This window comes from Triticum urartu, chromosome 7 (assembly GCF_003073215.2).
Source record: "Triticum urartu cultivar G1812 chromosome 7, Tu2.1, whole genome shotgun sequence".
Taxonomy (NCBI): Eukaryota; Viridiplantae; Streptophyta; class Magnoliopsida; order Poales; family Poaceae; genus Triticum; species Triticum urartu.
The window spans coordinates 13,179,046-13,196,973 of NC_053028.1; the positions used below are offsets into that span (position 1 = coordinate 13,179,046).

The following is a 17,928-nucleotide window of genomic DNA, read 5'->3' on the forward strand; positions in this document are numbered from 1 at the left end:
TTAATTAGGTCTGAATCTCACCATGACCTATACTACGATAACACGAACCAAATGAAGAATCTGCCATGGTAACCTATCTTGTTGTTGGTCAAGGTGATCATGGATGTCCACGCGGGCCCACGAATATATAGGCTTGTCGCGATAACCACGTGAGGGAGTATCGTTCGAAGGCAACCATACAGCATATGTATGGAGGTGATGCGTGCATTGTTGGCGATCCGTAGCAGAAATTAAAAAATTTCTACGCATCACCAAGATCAATCTATGGAGTATTCTAGCAACGAGGGGAATAGGAGTGCATCTACATACCCTTGTAGATCGCGAGCGGAAGCGTTCAAGTGAACGGGGATGATGGAGTCGTACTCACCGTGATCCAAATCACCGATGACCAAGTGCCGAACGGACAGCACCTCCGCGTTCAACACATGTACGGTTGGGAAGACGTCTCCTCCTTCTTGATCCAGCAAGGGGGAAGGAGAGGTTGATGAAGATCCAGCAGCACGACGGCGTGGTGGTGGATGCAGCAGGATCCCAGCAGGGTTTCGCCAAGCACAAGCAGGGAGGAGAGGTGTTACGGAGGGAGAGGGAGGCGCCAAGAGCAAGGTGCGGCTGCCCTCCCTCCCTTCCACTATATATAGGGGCTAGGGGGGCGCATGCCCCCTTGGAGATCCCATCTAAAAGGGGGGGCGGCCCCTGGGGGCAAAGGCCCCCTTAAGGTTTCCAACCAGGGGGCGCATGCCCCCTCGGGGGGCAACGGCCCCCTAGGGTTGGAAACCCTAGGCACCTTGAGCCCTTGGGTGGGGCGCACCAGCCCATCAGGGGCTGGTTCCCACGCCACTTCAGCCCATGGGTCCCTCCGGGATAGGTGGCCCCATCCGGTGGACCCCCGGGACCCTTCCGGTGGTCCCGGTACAATACCGGTAACCCCCAAAACCTTCCCGTTGGCCGAAACTGGACTTCCTATATATAAATCTTTACCTCCGGACCATTCCGGAACTCCTCGTGACGTCCGGGATCTCATCCGGGACTCCGAAAAACTTTCGGGTTACTGCATACTAATATCTCTACAACCCTAGCATCACCGAACCTTAAGTGTGTAGACCCTACAGGTTCGGGAGACACGCAGACATGACCGAGACGCCTCTCGGGTCAATAACCAACAGCGGGATCTGGATACCCATGTTGGCTCCCACATGCTCCTCGATGATCTCATTGGATGAACCACGATGTCGAGGACTTAATCAATTCCGTATTCAATTCCCTTTGTCAATCAGTACGTTACTTGCCCGAGACTCGATCGTCGGTATCCCAATACCTTGTTCAATCTCGTTACCGGCAAGTCACTTTACTCGTACCGTAATGCATGATCCCGTGACCAACCCCTTGGTTACATTGAGCTCATTATGATGATGCATTACCGAGTGGGCCCAGAGATACCTCTCCGTCATACGGAGTGACAAATCCCAGTCTCGATTCGTGCCAACCCAACAGACACTTTCGAAGATACCCGTAGTGCACCTTTATAGCCACCCAGTTATTTTGTGACGTTTGATACACCCAAAGCACTCCTACGGTATCCGGGAGTTGCACAATCTCATGGTCTAAGGAAATGATACTTGACATTAGAAAAGCTCTCACAAAATGGACTTACACGGTCTTTGTGCTATGCTTAGGTTTGGGTCTTGTCCATCACATCATTCTCCTAATGATGTGATCCCGTTATCAATGACATCCCCATGTCCATAGCCAGGAAACCATGACTATCTGTTGATAAACGAGCTAGTCAACTAGACGCTCACTAGGGACACATTGTGGTCTATGTATTCACACATGTATTACGATTTCTGGATAATACAATTATAGCATGAATAATAGACAATTATCATGAACAAGGAAATATAATAATCATTTTATTATTGCCTCTAGGGCATATTTCCAACAGTCTCCCACTTGCACTAGAGTCAATCATCTAGTTACATTGTGATGAATCGAACACCCATGGAATTCTGGTGTTGATCATGTTTTGCTCTAGGGAGAGGTTTAGTCAACGGATCTGCTACATTCAGGTCCGTATGTACTTTACAAATTTCTATGTCTCCATTTTGAACACTTTCACGAATGGAGTTGAAGCGACGCTTGATATGCCTGGTCTTCCTGTGAAACCTGGGCTCCTTGGCAAGGGCAATAGCTCCAGTGTTGTCACAGAAGAGAGTCATCGGCCCCGACGCATTGGGTATGACTCCTAGGTCGGTGATGAACTCCTTCACCCAGATTGCTTCTTGTGCTGCCTCCGAGGCTGCCATGTATTCTGCTTCACATGTAGATCCCGCCACGACGCTTTGCTTGCAACCGCACCAGCTTACTGCCCCACCATTCAAAATATACACGTATCCGGTTTGTGACTTAGAGTCATCCAGATCTGTGTCGAAGCTAGCGTCGACATAACCCTTTACGACGAGCTCTTCGCCACCTCCATAAACGAGAAACATATCCTTGGTCCTTTTCAGGTACTTCAGGATGTTTTTGACCACTGTCCAGTGTTCCTTGCCAGGATTACTTTGGTACCTACCTACTAAACTTACGGCAAGGTTTACATCAGGTCTGGTACACAGCATGGCATACATAATAGACCCTATGGCTGAGGCATAGGGGATGACACTCATCTCTTCTATATCTTCTGCCGTGGTCGGGCATTGAGCCGTGCTCAATCGCACACCTTGCAATACAGGCAAGAACCCCTTCTTGGACTGATCCATATTGAACTTCTTCAATATCTTGTCAAGGTACGTACTTTGTGAAAGACCGATGAGGCGTCTCGATCTATCTCTATAGATCTTGATGCCTAATATATAAGCAGCTTCTCCAAGGTCCTTCATTGAAAAACACTTGTTCAAGTAGGCCTTTATGCTTTCCAAGAATTCTATATCATTTCCCATCAACAGTATGTCATCCACATACAATATGAGAAATGCTACAGAGCTCCCACTCACTTTCTTGTAAATGCAGGCTTCTCCATAAGTCTGCATAAACCCAAACGCTTTGATCATCTCATCAAAGCGAATGTTCCAACTCCGAGATGCTTGCACCAGCCCATAAATCGAGCGTTGGAGCTTGCACACCTTGTCAGCATTCTTAGGATCGACAAAACCTTCCGGCTGCATCATATACAATTCTTCCTTAAGGAAACCATTAAGGAATGCCGTTTTGACGTCCATTTGCCATATCTCATAATCATAGAATGCGGTAATTGCTAACATGATTCGGACGGACTTCAGCTTCGCTACGGGTGAGAAAGTCTCATCGTAGTCAACCCCTTGAACTTGTCGATAACCCTTAGCGACAAGCCGAGCTTTATAGATGGTCACATTACCATCCGCGTCTGTCTTCTTCTTAAAGATCCATTTTTTTCTATGGCTCGCCGATCAACGGGCAAGTCAGTCAAAGTCCATACTTCGTTTTCATACATGGATCCTATCTCAGATTTCATGGCTTCCAGCCATTTGTCGGAATCCGGGCCCGCCATCGCTTCTTCATAGTTCGAAGGTTCACCGTTGTCTAACAACATGATTTCCAAGACAGGGTCGCCGTACCACTCTGGTGCGGAACGTGTCCTTGTGGACCTACGAAGTTCAGTAGCAACTTGATCTGAAGTTTCATGATCATCATCAACTTCCTCTCTAGTCGGTGCAGGAACCTCAGGAACATTTTCTTGAGCTGCGCCACTTACCGGTTCAAGAGGTAATACTTCATCAAGTTCTACCTTCCTCCCACTTATTTCTTTCGAGAGAAACTCTTTCTCTAGAAAGGACCCATTCTTGGCAACAAAGATCTTGCCTTCGGATCTGAGGTAGAAGGTATACCCAACAATTTCTTTAGGGTATCCTATGAAGACGCATTTTTCCGACTTGGGTTCGAGCTTTTCAGGTTGAAGTTTCTTGACATAAGCATCGCATCCCCAAACTTTTAGAAACGACAACTTAGGTTTCTTCCCAAACCATAATTCATACGGTGTCGTCTCAACGGATTTCGACGGAGCCCTATTTAAAGTGAATGCGGCAGTCTCTAAAGCATAGCCCCAAAATGATAGCGGTAAATCGGTAAGAGACATCATAGATTGCACCATATCTAATAGAGTGCGATTACGATGTTCGGACACACCATTACGCTGAGGTGTTCCAGGCGGCGTGAGTTGTGAAACTATTCCACATTTTCTTAAGTGTGTGCCAAATTCGTGACTCAAGTATTCTCCCCCACGATCTGATCGCAAGAACTTGATTTTCCTATCACGTTGATTCTCAACCTCACTCTGAAATTCCTTGAACTTTTCAAAGATCTCAGACTTGTGTTTCATTAAGTAGACATACCCATATCTACTCAAGTCATCAGTGAGGGTAAGAACATAACAATAGCCACCGCGAGCCTCAACACTCATTGGATCGCACACATCAGTATGTATGATTTCCAATAAGTTGGTTGCTCGCTCCATTGTTCCTGTGAATGGAGTCTTGGTCATTTTACCCATGAGGCATGGTTCGCACGTGTCAAATGATTCGTAATCAAGAGACTCTAAAAGTCCATCTGCATGGAGCTTCTTCATGCGTTTCACACCTATGTGACCAAGGCGGCAGTGCCACAAGTATGTGGGACTATCATTATCAACCTTACATATTTTGGTATTCACACTATGAATATGTGTAGCATTACGCTCGAGATTCATTAAGAATAAACCATTCACCATCGGAGCATGACCATAAAACATATCTCTCATATAAATAGAACAACCATTATTCTCGGATTTAAATGAGTAGCCATCTCGTATTAAAGGAGATCCTGATACAATGTTCATGCTCAAAGCTGGCACTAAATAACAATTATTGAGGTTTAAAACTAATCCCGTAGGTAAATGTAGAGGTAGCGTGCCGACGGCGATCACATCGACTTTGGAACCATTCCCGACGTGCATCGTCACCTCGTCCTTCGCCAGTCTCCGTTTATTCTACAGCTCCTGCTTTGAGTTACAAATGTGAGCAACCGCACCGGTATCAAATACCCAGGAGCTACTACGAGTACTGGTAAGGTACACATCAATTACATGTATATCACATATACCTTTTGTGATGCCGGCCTTCTTGTCCTCTAAGTATTTGGGGCAGTTCCGCTTCCAGTGACCACTTCCCTTGCAATAAAAACACTCAGTCTCGGGCTTGGGTCCATTCTTTGGCTTCTTCCCGGCAGCTTGCTTACCGGGCGCGCAACTCCCTTGCCGTCCTTCTTGAAGTTCTTCTTACCCTTGCCTTTCTTGAACTTAGTGGTTTTATTCACCATCAACAGTTGATGTTCCTTTTTGACTTCTACCTCTGCTGATTTCAGCATTGCAAATACTTTAGGAATGGTCTTTTCCATCCCCTGCATATTGAAGTTCATCACAAAGCTCTTGTAGCTCGGTGGAAGCGACTGAAGGATTCTGTCAATGACCGCGTCATCCGGGAGATTAACTCCCAGCTGAGTCAAGCGGTTATGCAACCTAGACATTTTGAGTATGTGCTCATTGACAGACTATTTTCCTCCATCTTACAGCTGAAGAACTTGTCGGAGACTTCATATCTCTCAACCCGGGCATGAGCTTGAAAAACCATTTTCAGCTCTTCGAACATCTCATATGCTCCGTGTCTCTCAAAACGCTTTTGGAGCCCCGGTTCTAAGCTGTAAAGCATGCTGCACTGAACGAGGGAGTAATCATCAGCACGTGTCTGCCAAGCGTTCAGAACGTCTTGGTTCTGTGGGATGGGTGGGTCACCTAGTGGTGCTTCTAGGACATAATCTTTCTTGGCAGCTATGAGGATGATCCTCAGGTTCCGGACCCAGTCCGTATAGTTGCTGCCATCGTCTTTCAGCTTGGTTTTCTCTAGGAACGCGTTGAAGTTGAGGACAACGTGGGCCATTTGATCTACAAGACATATTGTAAAGATTTTAGACTAAGTTCATGATAATTAAGTTCATCTAATCAAATTATTAAATGAACTCCCACTCAGATAGACATCCCTCCAGTCATCTAAGTATAACATGATCCGAGTTAACTAGGCCGTGTCCGATCATCACGTGAGACGGACTAGTCAACATCGGTGAACATCTTCATGTTGATCGTATCTTCTATACGACTCATGCTCGACCTTTCGGTCTTCTGTGTTCCGAGGCCATGGCTGTACATGCTAGGCTCATCAAGTCAACCTAAGTGTATTGCGTGTGTAAATCTGTCTTACACCCGTTGTATTCGAACATTAGAATCTATCACACCCGATCATCACGTGGTGCTTCGAAACAACGAACCTTCGCAACGGTGCACAGTTAGGGGGAACACTTTCTTGAAATTATTACGAGGGATCATCTTATTTAAGCTACCGTCGTTCTAAGCAAATAAGATGTAAAACATGATAAACATCACATGCAATCAAATAGTCACATGATATGGCCAATATCATTTGCTCCTTTGATCTCCATCTTCGGGGCTCCATGATCATCATTGTCACCGGCATGACACCATGATCTCCATCATCATGATCTCCATCATTGTGTCTTCTTGAAGTTGTCTCGTCATCTATTACTTCTACTACTATGGCTAACGCTTTAGCAATAAGGTAAAGTAATTACATGACGTTTGTGTTGACACGTAGGTCATAAATAAATAAAGACAACTCCTATGGCTCCTGCCGGTTGTCATACTCATCGACATGCAAGTCGTGATTCCTATTACAAGAACATGATCAATCTCATACATCACATATATCATTCATCATTCATCACAACCTTTGGGCATATCACATCACAAAACACTTGCTGCAAAAACAAGTTAGACGTCCTCTAATTTTTGTTGCAAGTTTTTACGTGGCTGCTATAGGTTTCTAGCAAGAATGTTTCTTACCTACGCCAAAACCACAACGTGAATTACCAATTTCTATTTACCCTTCATAAGGACCCTGTTCATCGAATCCGATCCGACTAAAGTGGGAGGGACAGACACCCGCCAGCCACCTTATGCAACTAGTGCATGTCAGTCGGTGGAACCGGTCTCACGTAAGCGTACATGTAAGGTTGGTCCAGGCCACTTCATCCCACGATGCTGCCGAATCAAGATAAGACTAGTAACGGCAAGCAAATTGACAATATCGACGCCCACAACTACTTTGTGTTCTACTCGTGCATAGTAACTACGCATAGACCTAGCTCATGATGCCACTGTTGGGGAATGTAGCAGAAATTAAAAAATTTCTACGCATCACCAAGATCAATCTATGGAGTATTCTAGCAATGAGGGGAATAGGAGTGCATCTACATACCCTTGTAGATCGCGAGCGGAAGCATTCAAGTGAACGGGGATGATGGAGTCGTACTCGCCGTGATCCAAATCACCGATGACCAAGTGCCGAACGGACAGCACCTCCGCGTTCAACACACGTACGGTTGGGAAGACGTCTCCTCCTTCTTGATCCAGCAAGGGGGAAGGAGAGGTTGATGAAGATCTAGCAGCACGACGGCGTGGTGGTGGATGCAGCAGGATCCCGGCAGGGCTTTGCCAAGCACAAGCGGGGAGGAGAGGTGTTACGGAGGGAGAGGGAGGCACCAAGAGCAAGGTGCGGCTGCCCTCCCTCCCTTCCACTATATATAGGGGCTAGGGGGGCGCATGCCCCCTTGGAGATCCCATCTAAAAGGGGGGGCGGCGGCCCTTGGGGGCAACGGCCCCCTTAGGGTTTCCAACCAGGGGGCGCATGCCCCCTCGGGAGGCAACGACCCCCTAGGGTTTCCAACCCTAGGCGCCTTGGGCCCTTGGGTGGGGCGCACCAGCCCATCAGGAGCTGGTTCCCACGCCACTTCAGCCCATGGGGCCCTCCGGGATAGGTGGCCCCATCCGGTGGACCCCCGGGACCCTTCCGGTGGTCCCGGTACAATACCGGTAACCCCCGAAACCTTCCCGCTGGCCGAAACTGGACTTCCTATATATAAATCTTTACCTCCGGACCATTCTGGAACTCCTCATGACGTCCGGGATCTCATCCGGGACTCCAAACAACTTCCGGGTTACTACATACTAATATCTCTACAACTCTAGTGTCACCGAACCTTAAGTGTGTAGACCCTACGGGTTCGGGAGACACGCAGACATGACCGAGACGCCTCTCGGGTCAATAACCAACAGCGGGATCTGGATACCCATGTTGGCTCCCACATGCTCCTCGATGATCTCATCGGATGAACCACGATGTCGAGGACTTAATCAATCCCGTATTCAATTCCCTTTGTCAATCAGTACGTTACTTGCCCGAGACTCGATCGTCGGTATCCCAATACCTTGTTCAATCTCGTTACCGGCAAGTCACTTTACTCGTACCGTAATGCATGATCCCGTGACCAACCCCTTGGTCACATTGAGCTCATTATGATGATGCATTACCGAGTGGGCCCAGAGATACCTCTCCGTCATACGGAGTGACAAATCCCAGTCTCGATTCGTGCCAACCCAACAGATACTTTCGAAGATACCCGTAGTGCACCTTTATAGCCACCCCGTTACGTTGTGACGTTTGATACACCCAAAGCACTCCTACGGTATCCGGGAGTTGCACAATCTCATGGTCTAAGGAAATGATACTTGACATTAGAAAAGCTCTCACAAAACAAACTTACACGATCTTTGTGCTATGCTTAGGTTTGGGTCTTGTCCATCACATCATTCTCCTAATAATGTGATCCGGTTATCAATGACATCCCCATGTCCATAGCCAGGAAACCATGACTATCTGTTGATCAATGAGCTAGTTAACTAGAGGCTCACTAGGGACACATTGTGGTCTATGTATTCACACATGTATTACGATTTCCGGATAATACAATTATAGCATGAATAATAGACAATTATCATGAACAAGGAAATATAATAATCATTTTATTATTGCCTCTAGGGCATATTTCCAACAAAATGGTCCTGCAGGTGCAGAAAAATAATCTAGTTGTTGGACTCGCTCCGAATCTTGTTGAAAATGGAGTGGCCATATTGCAATATGCAGATGATACGGTCTTGTGCATAGATCATGATCTGGATAAAGCTGTGAACATGAAGTTGTTGTTATACATTTTTGAGCTCATGTCTGGGCTCAAAATCAATTTCCAGAAAAGTCAGATCCTGTGTGTAGGGGGGATGATGATATACTTAAAGCATATGCTGATGTTTTTGATTGTCAAATAGGGCACTTTCCCATGAAATATCTTGGGGTGCCAGTGACCTTTTCTTCTTTGCGAGTAGCTGACTGGGACTTTTTAGAGTCCAGATTTATTAAGAGATGTGACTCTGGCCTGGGGGGCAATGCCTCATCTGGAGGACACTTGACGCTGCTTAATGCGAATATTTCTAGCATTGCTTTCTACTATATGTCCATGTTCCTTTTATCTAAAACTATACTTGCCAGGATTGACAAGTGTAGAAAAAAATTCTTTTGGCATGTGACCCAGAATAAGAAACGGTACTACCTTGTTAAGTGGACTAGAATTTGTAGATCCAAGAATAAAGGAGGGCTGGGTGTGAAAGATTTACATAAGCAGAACCTCAGCCTGCTTACTAAATGGTGGTGGAAGTTAGAAACTAAATCTGGCTTGTGACAGGATATTGTGAAAGCTAAATATTTCAGTAGGGCTACTGTGGCTGACATTAAATTGAAGTGCAATGACTCACCATGCTGGAAAGCTATCATGAAGGTGAAATATCTTTATATGGCAGGGAGGAGAGTGATTGTGCAGTCTGGAAACATTGCTAGATTATGGGTTGACCCCATTGGGGAGAATATCCCTCTAGCTGTGCAGTTTCCTCGTCTTTTCTCTACCTGCAATTATCCTGAGTACACTTTTGATAAATGCCTAAATTCTGATCCCTCCTCATTCTTTACAAGGAGGTTGAATAGTGAGCTTAATGACCAATGGGGTGTTGTGGGGAAAATGGCTAGAGAAGCATGTGTTTCGGATGCTACTGATGTGATCAAATGGGGCCTGGGTGGGAGAACCTCTTTTACCACCAAATCTGTTTACTCGTTCCTGGAAAAGAATGTTGCTGGATGCGACTACAGATGGATATGGAGTGCCAGAATCCCTCTCAAAATTCAAATATTCTTGTGGCAACTTTTTTAGGATGTTTTCCTGACTAGGGATGTGATGAAACATCAAGGTTGGAAAGGGAATCCAAAATGTTCTTTTTGCGGAGGAAGAGAGACCGCACAGCACTTGTTCTTTACTTGCCCTGTTGCCAGGATAACCTGGAGGACAGTGGCATGCATGTTTGGCACTGCTTTGTGCCCTGATAATATTTGGCAGGCCTATTCGTGGTGTTTTACATTCTTACCTGGAGGGGAAAAATTCTATACAGCAGGGATCGCTACTGTGTGCTGGGCGATCTGGTCGTGTCGCAACAGGGCTACTTTTGAATTCAAACCACTTACAAACCCGTTTGAATGTACCTTCTCTGCTTGTGCCTTAGTTTGCTACTGGGCAGGAATGATGAAGCAAGATGAGGCGACTGCCATGAGGGACGGGGCGAAGATGCTGAAGGAGAATGCATCAATGATGATGAGGATTTGTGCTGCGAGCCATGAAGAGGCGGCCTGTTGATTCTGCTGGAGATGCATCCCTGTGGTTTAGCTTGATGTTTGAGTTGCTCTCCCCTGCGCGGGCCTCAAAACTTATGCTGCTCGACTGTCGCGAGCTTGTGTTTTGTGCTCTTTTGGGGCTGACTGGCCCTGGTTCCTAGTTGCAGAAGTATGGTGTCGTCGGGTTTTTGCCCCACAGTGAGTAATCTCGATGGCGAGTGCTCACAATGGGTTTCCCGGCGATGCGTTGAACTCGCTTCCCCTTTTCTCCCTCTTTGGAATGTTGTATTTCCGTTATGTTGCAGTAATGGAAAGGGGTAATGCCCAGTTCAAAAAATGAAATAAAAGAAAGAAAAGCAATGCGGTTAGCCTTGATTCATAATTGCTCAGGGAAGAGAAGTATGAATTGGTGAAAATCTAAGATCAGGCAGACATCAGAGGGGCCTCGCTGGCGACCAAAGGTTGAAATTAAGTTTACATGCATGTGTTGCATGCAACGGGGCCAACGGGAGGAGGCAGCCATGGCCGTGCAAGGTCGCTCGATCATGGAGGCGGGAGATAGTGCTCGAGCGGCTCATCAGGAGGGAGTTAGATCCAGATATAAAGACAAAACTTACACAGCGAGACAAAAAGTCTAAAGTGCCCTTTTGAATGAAGGGTTAGATTTAACTGGTACTCCTACCCCTGCCTTGGGAGTATCAGGGTATCGTAAAAAAGCTCTTGTTTAATTGGAGCAGATAAGATGCTGACCGGGATAATAATAAAATACAAACGTAGCTCGTCTATGGTCTACTGTTAAGCTTTGATAGATATTGAACGCACGTCAGAGGCAGAATGCTCTTCACCAGATTCACCTTGTTTTGGACCGTTAGAGGCAGGCTTGGTCCATGTCTTTCTTTCTCGCTGCGTCGTTGTCCCTGTCGTCATCATACTACCCGCAGGTTAGCCCCATGGAAAGGGCACAGCACACCGGTTTCAAGATATCAGCGGCCAGCCACAAGATAGATAGAAGGTAGGAAGGTCTCAAGATATTTCATGACGTTGGTTTTTTGTGAGAGACCGTCCCTTCGTCTATCTAATGTTCAAGTCAAAGTTTAAGACGGGCCATCATATATGTATGAGCACGAATGGCGTCCCCTTCTGACATTGCCGGCGAAGAACAGCGTCCCCTTGGGTCTGACCGGGCAACCTGCTGAGCTTTGGCTGCCATGGCCGGAGGAGCCAGCGGCGGCGGGGCGGTGGAGATAACGCTGGAGCACACGCCGACGTGGATCGTCGCGTCCGTGTGCTCCCTCATCGTCCTCATCTCCCTGCTCTTCGAGCGCCTGCTCCACCGCCTCGGCAAGGTCTGCATCGTCCACCATTAATTGAGCTTCATGCATCCATCACCAACATGCAAGGTAGCTAAACCGTTTGAACCACTTTTGCGTGTATATAAACAGAGGCTCACAAAAGGCCGCCGCAAGCCGCTGTACGAGGCCCTGCTCAAGCTCAAAGAAGGTACGCAATTGCTTGGTTCCCAACCACCATTGCCATGCTCTGCCTTCCAGTCCTAAGTCCTGACGCCGGTTGATTCGGTCGGTTGCAGAGCTGATGCTGCTGGGCTTCATCTCCCTACTGCTCACCGTGTTCCAGGGCGCCATGCAGAAGATATGCGTCCGGGAGAGCCTGATGCACCACCTCCTGCCGTGCCCGCGCGCCGGCGCCGGTGCCACCAAGGTTGCACGGCACTTTGCCGCTACCGTGTTCACTGGTGTGGTGGGCAGCACGAGGAGGCTCCTGGCAGGTGGAGGCGCCTCCAGTGAGTACTGCCTCAATAAGGTACTACCTCTGCTTTTATTTATTACTCTGCATATTAGTTTTGTCATAAGTTTGACCAAGTTTATAGAAAACGATACAAACACTTATAACAAGTATATATGTCGTGAAAATATATTTAATTGGTGATGAATTTAATGGTATTGATTTGATATCGTAGAATTAAATATACTCCCATCGTTTTAGAATATAAGGTGTATCGATTTTCGTGCAAGTCAACCATTTGAATGTTTGACCAAGATTATAGAGTAAAATGTCAAAATCTGCAATGCCTAATAGATAAAAATATGAAACAACTTTTCATGATGGATGAAATGATACAAATTTTGTGTTGTGGATACTGATAGATTTTTCTAAAAACTTGATCAAACATGCACTCGTTTGACTTTTACATTTTTTTACACATTATATAAAGGAATGGAGGGAGTATGAGAGAACAAAGTTTATAAAATTTGACTTAAAGACAAGCTAATATGAAATTAAATAAAAACAAAAGGTTTTTTTTTGTTTTGCCGGACGGAAGTCACCGGCGGCATGCAGCCGGTATTTACTGGAAGTGATCAAAGCTACCTATCTCGGGAGGCTTGTCGGCTTTTGTCTGACCTTGATTTTTTTGTTGACCATGATTGGTACTTCATTAAAATAAGTTGAATTACGTGCAATGTCTAAACTTTGGCCATCCACGGATTTTTTAGGAAATAACGAGTTTAGACATTTTGAGCTGATGTTGACAAAGCTTATCTCAAAAACTATGTTACAATATTGTGATTTTCTGAATGTTGGTAGGAAGCATATTGTCCTTTTCCTATGATTGCCCTTCATCTTTCATAAGCTAGCGCTGCTTAAAATGACCCACTATTCATATATGATTTCATATTCCTCAGGGCAAAGTTCCAATTCTTTCGATCCAAGCTATCCATCAGTTACACATATTTATCTTCGTCTTAGAAGCTACCCATGTGGTTCTCAGTGCTGTTACAGTTATTCTTGGAATCACACAGGTATTCAAAATATGAACCTTAATTTGTGTTCAAAATGGGTTATCACATTTCCTTTCTATAAAGATTTGGTCCGTTCCATCCAGACAAGAAAATGGAAACACTGGGAGGACAAGATCCAGCAAAGCAACGATAATGGTATACATACACTGCCTATTCTAGAAATTTAACTAAACATTTTTCCATTAAGCTGTAAAGCAATGCTTATTATGTGTTCTTGGGGCAAAATTTCTAGGTCCTCAAATGATCAGACATGTGCAAGAATTCGAATTTATCAAAAATCACTTTAGAGGTCATGGAAAGCGATGTGAAATATTTGGTTGGCTGGTAGCTTCCCTTGTATCTTAAAATTCTAGCACATTTATGTTGTTAACACCAGTTCAATACAAATAATACTATTTAGAAAATGTTGGTAGATTCCCTTGTATCTTAGAAAATGTTGTATAAAAGAAACGGGTTTAAAAGCATTTGCACCTGCAAAGTTCTATTGTTTGGACCTAATAATTTGGTTAATTTAAATAATACAACTATTTTTTCTAAGAAAAAAAAGAAGTTTCATAATTAATATATGTACTATATACATTTTTTATTCACTAACATATTAGGCGTGTTTTATTCCGTGCAGTTGCTACTTGTGGTCGGAAGTAAGCTGGAGCATATTATCACGGAGCTAGCTATCGATGTTGCCCAGAAGCATACTGCAATAGATGGGGAGCTAGTTGTAGCTCTTTCAGATGATTTGTTTTGGTTCCACCGGCCTAAACTAGTCCTTCTATTGATCCATATCATCTTGTTCCAAAATGCATTTGAGATTGCATTTTTCTTCTGGCTGCTGGTAAGAACAATAAGCTAATTCCCTTCTCACCATACCAAACATATACTGGACTTTGGAAATACTTAAGAATAACATGATGGACCACTGTTATATAAAAATATGTCATTGTAATTTACCAAGGAAAGGATTGATAAAATCAAATACTCAAACATCTAGAACATAACAACTTGTTTGGCTAGGTATTATGGCTCTCTATATTTACTTTATATATATGTAAAAATGTAACAGTAAACTCAAATTAGCAGTCACCAACCCTTGCAGGTAACACATGGATTTAAATCATGTATTATGGGAAAACCAGCATATGCTATTACTCGTCTGGTGATAAGGTAAGCTGTAATATTTGTCAATTGTGGCATTTTGAGCTTTCAAGGAAGCAGGAACTCATATTATGCATGTACATTCAGTGTCATCAGTCAACTCCTCTGTGGATACAGCACACTACCTCTGTATGCTCTCATATCTCAAGTAAGTTGGCTAAATTCAATTGGGTTTGCACTAACTTATTTATTCAGGAACCTTTGGTAATTTATTTTAATTTGGTGACTATCCAATTTTAAACAATGTACTAGTTGCTCAAGTAGAAGATAGCATGTTTATAAAGTGTACATTGAAGTGGTAACATTTCCATTTTCTGTGGTTCACGATTGGTGTGATCACAGATTGTTGTTGATGTTCTCAAACTACTTCTCTAAGTTAGATGCTAATTTTCTATCTGTGTACCAATGCAGATGGGAAGCTCATTCAAGAAAGCCATGTTCGATGAAAGTATATCCGAAGGCCTCACCAACTGGGCTCAAAAGGCTAGGAAGCGTAATAGAATGCCGGCAGCAAGTGTTGGTGACAATTCACCCGTTGGTCAGGGAATTCAAATGACAAATACAAGAAGAGAATCAGCAATCGAGCAAGGGACTGCTAGATTGATCTAAGTGAATGCATATCAATGTACGTGCCAGTGTATAACTAATGTATAAATATATCTTGCATTCACCTTTTCTAATCTTGAATGCACGAGCAAGTTAGGCAACACTTGTTCATGTTGGTCTTGATCATGGTATTAGCCGTAGACAACTGTTTAGGGAACAAATCCCCTACCAATTTCAATGCACGTTAACTTTGCAAATAAAAAAGTACATATATAGTGGGGTGATCTGACCTGTTATACCCCTTTAAAGGATGTTGGGCACCCGCCTCTTGGGGTCATCCACGCCCTCCGACACCCTCCGCGTTGCTCGATCCCTCCGCAGTGTGCACCACTATACCTGCCTGGCACCCTCCACACCGTCGACTGATCACGCCTTCAGTCGCTCACTGCGGCGACAACCCTATGAAGCGTGGGCAGCGAGCATAGCCAGGGCCCCTCGTTTGACGTGTTTTATACCTGACAGTCGTGGGTGGGGAATGAGGTGTCAGATGATGGCCCTCTTTGTGTCTACTCAGTTTTTCGACGCTGCCCTGAGGGAGCGGATGTTGCCGAGTTGAAAAGAAAGGATGAAAAGGTGGCGCTGAATAGGCATCCTCATATTGTCGGCCCTTCCTCTACCTGGCCGTCTGTTGCATTTTATCGGGGCTACGAAAAGAAAGGCTTTCTATTCTATCTATCCAGCTATTGGACGTTGTCGAGCTACCCATTTGGTGAAGTTCGTTGTGTTGGTTTTTTCAGTAGTCAGATGCTCTTGTATTCGCTGTATGGTCCTAGGGTGGGGCCTATATCCAACGGTCGGACGCTTTTCGAGCGGAGCTTGATCGCGCTTGTTGTGCTCAAATGGCTCTTCGACACTGTCGGGGGCACCTGGTTCGTGGAGGCCGGTGGGTCCATGTTTTCCCCCATCATGGGTTCATTCCTACGGTGGATGCTCTACATTGACACTTTAACAATGGAGCCTGCTTGTGCTTGTTGTTCCCAACCGACCGTTGGACACTTTAAAAATGGATAATGACGATTACTCCCTCCCTTCCGGATTGAAGGGACCAATTCAAAAATCTTCCCAACCAAGATACAGATGATGAGTGGTCAAATAAATTCCGTAGTTTGCAAAAGTACTTCATTCGTAGTGACGTTGGCGAGCGCCTATTCCTAGCCGTTGGAATTGATGAATCCTGATGATAGAAGCGCGATGTTAACATTTAAGAACTAATGGTAGCAGCAGAACTAAAAAGAAAATCGTAAAATATTGTTCGCAGTTTTTTCAAGATTCAAATAATTTTCTAAGATTACAAAAAAAAATTGTTACTATTTTTTTTATTTTCCTGAACATTTTTAGAAATAGTGAAGAAAATTTTGAAATTCTCAAAGATTTTGCAAAAATATAAACATTTTTTTAGTTTTTAAAACAAATTGAAAAAAATTCTGGAAAAGGTGATTTTTTTTAAATTCCTAAACAATTTTGAAAATGGGGACATTCTTTGAAATTTTGAAGAAATTTTGGCACCGCGACATTTCTGAAATTGTTTTGAATTTTTTTTGGAGAATGTAAACTTTTTAATTCTAAATAATTTTTGAAAACATGAATGTTTACAAAATTTCTAAATAAGAATTTTATAAAAACATCTGAATAATATTTAAAATTTCGAAACAATGTTTGAAATACTAAACTTAAACTTGAAAATGAAAAGAGGAAAAGAAAAGGAAAAAAAAAGAGAAACCAGACTTAAACTAGTTCATGAACCAGCTAGAAGGTTTTCAAACCTGGTAAAACCTAGGCAGGATTGGTTCCCAAAACTGGTTGTGATGTACATGCTGTATAAAATGGGCCTGGCTGTGTCGGTTGTCTCTGTGTGAATCAACAACAACAACAAAAATTTGACGGGTAAAAGACTTTATTTCTCATAGAATGGTCATATCATTTACAAGAAGAAGAGAAATAAAATCTGGGGTAGAATTCACCCGTAGTCCAGACGATCGGCTATCGAATGGATATATCTAGCTAAACTATCAGCAACTTGATCCACTTCCCGGAAGCAATGTTTATATTATTATTATTTGTGAAATTCATAGCCATCTGCTTACACTCTAGAACAACAACAACTTGACGCAAAGCGCTGCAAACAGGGAGTGAAATCGGCGGCAGGGCTATGTGTTGCTCGTAGCAGTCCAACCAAGTAGTTTGGATTATTCGCTGCGCGCTGTAAGTTCGTTCAGGTCCGGTTTTCTACGTGCTTTTTCTTTTGTTTTATTTTTTTCACCGATTTTCTTCAAAAACAAAATTCATTTTCTTCGTTTTTCTTCGTTTTGCTTTGGTTTTCTTTGTTTTCTATTTTTTTTGTTTTTCTTTGTTATACTTTGGTTTTCTTTGGTGTTTCTTTGTTTGCTTCTTATTTTTCGTTGTTTTATTTATTTTTTCTTGTTGTGCTTTATTTTTCTTTATTTTATTGTTTAGTTTTTTCTTTGGGTTATTCTTTTCTATTTTGCTTCATTGTTGGTTTTTATTTGTTTTTAACACATGTCTAATTTTTCTTACTAAACAATGTACTTTTTAGAGAACACGTGAAATATTTTTGTGATACATGTTGGACATTTTTCAAATACATGATGTACATTTAAAAAAAACATGTTCTGAACAATTTACGAATTCATGTTAACGTTTTTTTGCAATTAAATGTTCTACATTTTAATGGCCATGCTTTCATTTTTCTAAACTAGGCGAACGTT

General features: G+C 43.8%; 1 protein-coding gene across 1 annotated transcript; it reads left to right on the forward strand.

Annotated features, from left to right (window-relative positions):
- Nucleotides 1-11,757: 11,757 nt before the first annotated feature.
- Nucleotides 11,758-15,226, forward strand: LOC125518128 (MLO-like protein 1). The gene is made up of 10 exons (XM_048683067.1): nt 11,758-11,971; nt 12,068-12,125; nt 12,214-12,446; nt 13,328-13,444; nt 13,528-13,579; nt 13,677-13,768; nt 14,067-14,276; nt 14,538-14,605; nt 14,684-14,744; nt 15,008-15,226. The coding sequence occupies exons 1-10, from the start codon at nt 11,834-11,836 to the stop codon at nt 15,203-15,205; spliced, it is 1,227 nt and encodes a 408-aa protein (XP_048539024.1). The 5' UTR covers nt 11,758-11,833; the 3' UTR covers nt 15,206-15,226.
- Nucleotides 15,227-17,928: the final 2,702 nt, after the last annotated feature.